Raw genomic sequence first — 9186 nt, 5'->3', positions numbered from 1 at the left:
GAAAGTTCTTGTGTTCTTCATTAATAAAGTGTATGTGCATGAATTCCATCCTAAATCTATAGAGGCTGGATCACCCACACACTTCTTCAAGAGTGAGATGTGGAAGACCAGATGCATTGCTGCTAATTCTGTTGGTAACTCTAACTCATATGCCACCTTGCCAATCCTTTTCAAGATCTTGTAAGGGCCTACATATCTTGTACTGATCTTCCCTTTCTTTTCAAATCTCATCACCCCTTTCATATGTGAGACTTTAAGAAAAATCCAATCATCAACTTGGAACTCTAGTTCCCTTGTCCTTACATGTGCATAAGATTTCTGACGAGTTTGGTCAGTGTTAAGTCTATATCTAATAAGTTGCACTTTCTCCATAGCATAAAGAACTGAATCTGGCCCTATCAAAGCTGTTTCACCTACTTCAAACTAACCAACATGATATCTACATCTATGCTCATATAAAGCCTTATAAGGGGACATTTGAATGCTGGAATGATAGCTATTATTCTAGGCAAAATCAATTAGAGGAAGGTGATCATACCAACTACCTTTGAAATCCATCACACAAGCGCTCAACATGTCCTCTAAGGTCTGAATTGATACAATCTGCCTGCTCATCCGTCTGTGGATGAAATGTTGTACTATGGTTAACATGAGTACGAAGAACTTTCTGAAATGACTTGCGGTAAAGAGATGTAAATTTAGGACCTCTATCTGAGATGATATACAGAGAAACCCCATGCAACCTCACAATTTCATTGATGTAAAGCTTGGCATAGTCCTCCACCGAATCTGTAGTCTTGACCACTAAAAAGAAATAAGACTTAGTCATCGTATCAACTATCACCCAAATGGAGTCATGCTGTCTGCGAGAACGAGGTAACCCTGTGATGAAATCCATATTGATTACATCCCACTTCCATGTAGGAATATCGATCGCTTGAGTCATACCTCCCTTGACTTGCTGGCAATTAGGGCACTTACTCACAAAATCTGCTATATCCCTCTTCATGTCATTCCACTAATAGACATCTCGTAGATCGCGGTACATATTAGTGGCACCTGGATGAAGAGAATACCAAGATATATGGGCTTATGAAATAATGTGTTGTCTCAACTCGCCTACATAAGGAACACAGAATCTACCCTGGTAGCGAAGTATACCATCTCCCCTTTGGGAGATAACCTCCACTCTCTGATTATGGACTGCACCCTTAAGTTCAAGCAAGATTGGGTCATTGTCTTTCTTTTTCTTATTCTCCACTACCTAAGACGATTCTGCCCCATTTTGAACTGTTACCCAGCTGTCTTATATGCTCATAAGGCGAACTACCATGCAAGCAAGACTGTGAACATCCTTCACTAGATCCTTCCTTTCTTCCTCAACATGAGCTACACTACCCATAGATAATCTACTAACAGCATCACCACTACATTCGTCTTACCAGGATGGTAATGTACATTCATATCATAATCCTTAAGGAATTGAAGCCATCTCCTCTGGCAAAGATTCATCTCTTTCTGGGAGAACACATACTGAAGGCTCTTATGGTCAGTGAACATATCTATGTTAACACCATACGAGTAGTGTCTCCAGATCTTGATTGCAAACACCACTACTGCAAGCTCGAGGTCATGAGTTGGATAGTTCTTCTTATGTGCCTTAAGCTTCCTAGAAGAATCTATCATCTTACCTCGCTACATCAACACACAACCTAGGAAAATTCTGGATGTATCACAATATATCACATAACCATATGAACCCTCTGGTAGGGTTAAGACAGGAACTATAGTCAATCTAGTTTTCAATTCAAGGAAGCTTTTGTCACAATCATCTGACCATTGGAACTTGACCCTCTTCTGAGTCAACCTAGTCAATGGTGAGGCTATGGATGAAAATCCTTCGACAAACCTTGTGTAATAACCTGCTAGACCTAAGAAACTTCATATATATGTAGCAAAGGTAGGTCTAGTCCACTGTTTCACTGCTTCTATTTTCTGCGATTCCACTCGGATCCCTTCGCTAGATACAGTATGACCAAGAAAAGCAATGGATTGCAACCAGAACTCACATTTACTAAACTAAGCGAATAATTGGCGATCCTTGAGAGTCTGCAGAACAACTCTCAAATGACTTGCATGTTCTTCCTCACACCTAGAGTAAATGAGGAGATTATTAATAAATACGATAACGAACAAGTCGAAGTACTACATAAAAACCCTGTTCATCAAATCCATGAAAGCTGCTGGAGAATTAGTTATTCCAAATGACATAACTACAAATTCATAATGACCATACCGAGTTCTGAACGGTGTTTTCAGAATGTCACTATCTTTGACTCTAAGCTGATGATAACCCGATCTGAGGTTTATCTTTGAGAAATGGCTAGCATCGTGAAGTTGGTCAAACAAGTAATCAATCCTGGGGATGGTATAATTATTTTTTATTGTGACCTTGTTCAACTATTTATGGTCAATGCACATTCTGAGAGAACCATTTTTCCTTCTTACGAAAAACATTGGTGCACCACACGGTGAAATACTAGGTCTGATGAAGCCCTTATCTAGAAAGTCTTTCAACTGTTCTATTAATTCCTTAAGCTGTGCTGGAGACATTTTTTAAGGAGGAATAGAAATAGGTTAGGTATCTGGAAGGAGATCAATTCCAAAGTCGATTTCCCTTTTCGGGAGCGACTCCGGGAAGATCTTCTGGAAATACTTCTGGAAATTCACAGACAACTGGAACTGACTCAAGAGTTGGGGTTTCAAGGCTAGAATCCTTAACCCGAACTAGATGATAGAGATAACCCTTAGATATCATCTTCCTGGCCTTAAGATAAGAAATAAATCAGCCCATAGACACTAAGCTATTATCCTTCCATTCTAAGATTGGTTCGTCTGGAAACTTAAAACGAACAATCCTAGTTCTAAAATAGACTAAGGCATAACATGAGTGCAACCAATCCGTGCATAAATCGGTCCGTAGACGCTAAGCTACTATCTTTCCATTTTAAGATTGGTTTGTCTAGAAACTGAAAATGAACAATCCTAGTTCTACAATTGACTGAGGCATAACATGAGGGAAAGCAATCCATGCCATGAATGACATCAAATTCTACCATTTCTAACTCTACTAGATCTGCTAAGGTGACTTTCTGAGAGACTGTGACAAGGCAGTTTCTGTATATCCGTTTAGCTATAACTGGGTCACCTACTGGAGTAGAGACTAAGAAGGGCTCTGAGACAGTTTCTGGACTAACACTAAATTGGACTGTTATACTGAGTTACAAAAGATAATGTAATGTCTGTTGTCTTTCAACTGATTGAACCACATGTGAGTCATATCCTTGAGTTTGTAGGATGTCAATGTCACTATCACTACCAGTTATTGACATCACACCACATATTTTCTTGACCTCATCAATGAATTATTGTGGGTCCTTACCAACTTGCAATCCTACAAACATAGGCGGATTCATCCTAACAAAATCACAAAATCTGGCTACCACTAATCGATCATTTCTATTAGTAGGAACTAGAACCTGTTGATTTTTGTGGTTGGTCATACTCTGAGCCAAAAGCTGAATTGGAGTTCTGAAACTCTGCATTTGAACTTTCTTATCTAGTACTAGAAAAACTGCGTAAGCATTGCGTACATTAGCATTCCATGACTATTCTCTACAAGAAGGCATAATCTTTAGCGCATAACGTCAAGTTAGAATGGAATTTGATCATACCTTACGCACGATAAGAGTAATAAAAAATGATGTTTTTTCTAAAACACTTCATAGCGTCCCTCTCATTAGATGTGGTGCACTTCACACCAATGAAAAAGACTATACTTAGTGCGGCTTTTTCAAACATCGTAGGACTCTTGAACCTAGTGCTCTGCTAATAAATTCTTTCATGCCCCGAGCTACACCATGACGCGGACACAGAACCTAGGACCGCAAGTGATCCCAGGCTAACCCTAATGGCATGATCATGAGCATACTAAAGATAATAAAATGATACGGAACCTAAATCATAATTAAATCGTAAAAGATGGGGAATACCCATACTCTATAACTGAGGTATTTGTAAACAATGAGTTTAATACAAAGTAGATATTAACTCAATACTAAGATGAATCTAACTATGTCTGAAAAAAGCCTTTAAATTGTACTAGAAAATACTAGGATAGGCCCCCAGCTAAATCTAGCAAAAACTTAAACTAAATGACTAAAGACTGAAATGACACTCATGATTGTTGTTCTCGGAGAGTGAGGACTCACTACTAAATCTGCTGAACTTGAGATTCGAAAATTGATCTATGCGTGGTCTGGATGCTGAGAACCTGAACATACATCATGAGAAGATGTAGTGCACATATGCATCAGTACTTGAAATGCATTGAGCATGTAGGACAGAGTAAAGCTAAAATAAAACATAATTGAACAAGCGTAATAGAAAGTATAATAATCTGACATGATAAACTAAATTCTGATCTAACTGGATGCAATGACCAATTTATAACATGGTAAAACTTAATACTGAATATATTAATAAATGGCCAATGCAGAGAGTCTAACTAATCTGTGAGAGCTAATAATAACTGATAATAAAAGCACATGAGCTAAATGAAGAGTCTGATGTATACGCCCCATAAAGAGGACCCAATTTACCCTACCAAAGGTATAAAGGCATGTTGGCGTGATCACTATGTTGATTGCCCACAGAGGGGACTTACAGCCTACTTGACTGGTAGTTTAGGGACTATTTGGGTACGGTAAACCCTAGTCCAACTTGGTATTATGCTACTCTTATGTATTTTGTATATTTATTGATTAAGTTTGAATTTTTGTAAATACTGGATAGCTCGAAACTGAACATGAAAATTGAGAATGCAACAAATAATCTAGTAATTATGCATTTATAACTAGGGCATGCATATCTGAAGGTTGTGATATATCTCACCTAGCATGTGTAATTCAAGAACTAAAGAAATACAAAGCTAGGGTTCTGAAATTTATGCGATAATCTGAATAATAACATGATAATCGTATTTAGAACATATAGTTAATTAATTTATGAAGTTCTAACAAAGTTCTAGAAACCCTAGGTTTAAATATGATATGTAAATCATGAATCAGACTTAAAACTAGGGACACAATGGGTGAAAGGAACCTAATTATGAAATCCCACATACATGTGATGAAATCTACGAAAATATGCTTAAGCTTTGTCCCTGCAACTGCTGGACAGTTGTTTCATTCTTGAACTAGGGTTCTTGAGCTTTTTCTCCTTTCTTGCTTCTAGTTTTCTAACTTTTGATTTAATGATTTGACTTAGATATGGTTTAATTATGTTTCTAGGCTTAAACTGACTAAAATTTGATGAACTAGGATCAAAACAACGTAACTTAGGGTTTAAACAGAGTGGAAAAAGTCAAAAATACCCCTTGGAAAGTTGCTGTCGAGCCAAATGACGGCGAGGAGTGACGGTCCGTCGTCTACCCGATGCCCCGTTGTTGGGTCTTTCGTGAAGGCCTGATCGACAGGCCTTTACTAATATTGGCATAAGTTTTTACTCAGAGGCATGATTTTAGCAAGGTCGGTGGATGTGGAAAGATAATAAAATTACCTAACTGTGCATACGCCATGAGACACCTAATACATATTGGTCTAAGAAATATGATTTTTTGAAATCGACCCAACTACATTTACTCTTAACTATCTGCAAATTTTCCATCGTGATGGTAATCCATAAATCTTGTCATTGAGTTGTTGAAGCAAGTCTTGATTGACGGTCACAGACTACGAACCATCGTCTGACCTACGGACCGTATGTCCATCCGTCGTCCAAGACTTGAACAATTTTTCTAGGCTGAAATTTTTGGGAGTTTTGATCCCATTGACACTTGTGCAGGATGGACCGTGGTTCAGGCTACGGTCCATCAATGACACCATTGGAAACACCTGCATATTTTTCTGAAACATTAATTTTTTGGTCTATTTTGTCTATGGGTTGTTAAAAACCTCATTCCTTAAGCCCCAGAATGCTTCATTAACCAATAATTCTTTTGGATTTTCAATGGGTGTTGTAGCCTGAGTGGTCTCTATGATTCTCGAATTCAGAAACATATTCATTTCTTCCTGCATAACCCAAATGACATAATTCTGCGGAACGACTTTTTGATCAGATGGTCAAACATTGTATTTCTTGTTTGCCACTTTCCAAAACCACATTTAGGACAATTTAATTTTATCTCAAATAGCTCCGTTGTTGAATGCAAAATCTAGAAATTGATTTAGGCCAAGCAAATACTCCGATATGTTTCTTGTCATTTGAATCCAAGACTTATCGATTGAAAAAATAGATTAACGTGCAACAATATTACCTACGAGATTTCATGAGTAAGAAAATGAGTCTCCATTAGCATCACTTGATGAGAATAAAATATTATTAACAGAAAACACACAATCAAAGTATTCATAAAAAAATCACACTTGATGCCAAATCTTCCCCGTTAATGATGAGACATTTTCTTATGAATGTACTGTAAATGTATAAAATCATATTAAAAATAAACTTGTAATACGACAAAAGTTTCATTCAACAAATCATTAAAATAATTAAAAGAATGAGGAAGTTATAGCTTATGTAATAGTTGCAATACAATAATTGTGAATCTCATAACTTTAACTACCTAATTGGAAACAAAAACACATCTATATCTCATTGTGCGGTTGCTATGTACTCACAAAATTTATCATAATTCCTTTTTTTACAGCAAAAAATACAACAACCAGTTGAGCTGATTAAAAATTTAAATTAGAAACATCAACACCAAAATGTTCCTCCAATAATTATCAACATATATGGCAGAGCCTTCAAAATAGATTTTGAAACAAAAAGTACCTCTAGGTATAGTAATCTACAAAAAACCAACACAAAAATGACTACATATAGTTAATATTAAATTTTACAATGTTATCATTCCTTCTAATATCAAACCATACAAAATAACTGAGACAAACTTTCAACCCTATGCATGAAAGTACATCAAAAATAATGAAAACTCATTTTCAATAGATCATATCACTTTCATCTAGATAAATCTTATTAGCTCAATTGATTGACTATCTAAACATATATAATTTCAATTAGCCGTAATCAAAACATAAGGAGATCAGATAAAAGTTATATCTCATAAAAAATCTAAGTTAGTATAAGTCAAAACAACTAAAATTCTAAAACAATTAATAGATTAATGTAATGCAAAAATCAAATGAAAAAATAAAAAGGAAAATCTAATCAGTAGATTGAAAACCCATTTGTGAAAGTTAGTGAAACAAACATATTCCACATATGAAAACCCTTCTCTACTGTCTCATTCACATATTTTATACTCATGTACAGAAAACTACATATTCAAACGAGAACTAAATATAAATCTATCAAAATTAGAGATACCAATACCAAAATTTGAGATACCCATATAAAAATTAGATCAAACTCAAAAAATAGCAATTGTTTTGTTCAAAGATAAAAATAAAATTGTGTACAAGATTGCGTGGAAAGCTGCAAACAAGAACTCTTTGATTGTGAAATGCCAAGGAGAAATAATAACAGAAAGCGTCAAAACTTGTAAACAGCAAAGTGGGATAGGCTTTGGAGATGTGAAAAGTATTTGCTAAGAATAATTTAGGGAAACAAAAATAAAAGAGGGAATGCTGCTACGCTATTATTTTAGGGATATGTGAAGGTTTTGAACCGCTGCTAAATATTTATATTTACGCTAGTTTAGAAAACCCCCATTATTTTATATAATTTGCGGGGATGAAACTTACCTCCGTTTTTAAACTCCCGCTATTCAAGCATTTTTTTGTAGTGCCATCAGCCCTCTTCACAATCCCTACTATCCATTTTTTCCTTATTTAACTACCTAAAATACCCTTTCAGTTTAATGTTGTCTAGGGTCCCCCCCCCCCCAAAGTCCCTCATATTTCACAAGCCGCAGTACCCTCCTTCTCTCACTCCTTCCCTTCAATTTTCAACAAAACTCCAATGTTAGTTAGATATGGATAAAGGTTGTCACTCAATTTTCGTGCTATTTCTATGTCACTTGAAGATTGTCAAGTATCCAATCCAAAACTCCTAAAGTTCAAGCTTTAATGGTTATCTTTGACAAATTTAAAAGCACGAAATTCAAATTCCTACTCAACAATTCATGAACCCTAATTTTACCTACAAATGCTTACTTTAAAGTTTGTTTTCTTAGGTTTTTGAACCACTCCTTTACCCTAAAACATTTGGATGCCCCTCATCGTTTGTTCACACATAATTTTTGAATCACATCTCCTTCCCAAATCTTAAAAACATTGGCAGGGCTTTTCTTTTGATTGGTCGTGTTGTTGTGCTTGTGAGTAAAGTTTGATGTTAATAGATCTGAGACCTCGCCATGGTTCACTGCTTTATAAAAGGTCAGTGTCAACATTTTGTTCTTTTTTTCAATGTGTAGTCTTCTTAGAGTATTTTTGTTGTTTATTAAATATACCCATGTAATGGAAGCTGATTAATTGTCTATTTAAAAATTATCACATCATAATTTATTTGTTTAGCAGAAGTTATACTTTATCAAAAGCTAATAAGTAATGTATATAAAATCATGTATATCTTTGGTTGGATGTAATAAGGAAGGATGTTAACCATACCTGTATCTTACTTGAATTGTTTTAGGTTTTAGTTTAGGTTACTCTCTCAATAAGAATTTTATATTAACTAGAAACTTTCACTTCTTTAAATTTATAATACAGCATAATTTGTTGGAACCTTTTAATGAAATCAAGATATATGTTTGATCTAGCATGAATGGTCCTTTAATAAAAAAAAACATGATGCTTAATCTCTTCTCTGTAGTATAACTTGAACCGTTATTTATAATCACATAAGTTAAGTAGACTATTAATTGGAGTTAGTTTTAGCATTACTAAATAAATATATGGGTGTCCTAATTTACCTTTAAAATATTTAGGTGGTGCTCCTTAAGTTAAATAATTAGGAATAATCAATATGTTGTACACTATTTGATGTGAGTTAAAATGGGGTTTAACAACAAAATCATCCGAAAGACCTTGATATCGTAACGAAAGATCGTTCTAGATCAAACTAAAAATTTCAAAGTTAACCGCATTAAGGAAATTCTCA

The 9186-nt window shown here is 35.3% G+C and overlaps 1 protein-coding gene across 1 annotated transcript; it reads right to left on the bottom strand.

Moving 5' to 3' along the window:
- Window positions 1-541: 541 nt before the first annotated feature.
- Window positions 542-1686, bottom strand: LOC138340870 (uncharacterized). The gene is made up of 2 exons (XM_069293045.1): window positions 1443-1686; window positions 542-804 (listed from the first exon to the last, which is right to left on the bottom strand). The coding sequence occupies exons 1-2, from the start codon at window positions 1684-1686 to the stop codon at window positions 542-544; spliced, it is 507 nt and encodes a 168-aa protein (XP_069149146.1).
- Window positions 1687-9186: the final 7500 nt, after the last annotated feature.

This window comes from Solanum lycopersicum, chromosome 1 (assembly GCF_036512215.1).
Source record: "Solanum lycopersicum chromosome 1, SLM_r2.1".
Taxonomy (NCBI): domain Eukaryota; kingdom Viridiplantae; phylum Streptophyta; class Magnoliopsida; order Solanales; family Solanaceae; genus Solanum; species Solanum lycopersicum.
Note: the sequence above shows the minus strand (reverse complement) of the source record. Positions and strands in the feature narration are given on the sequence as shown.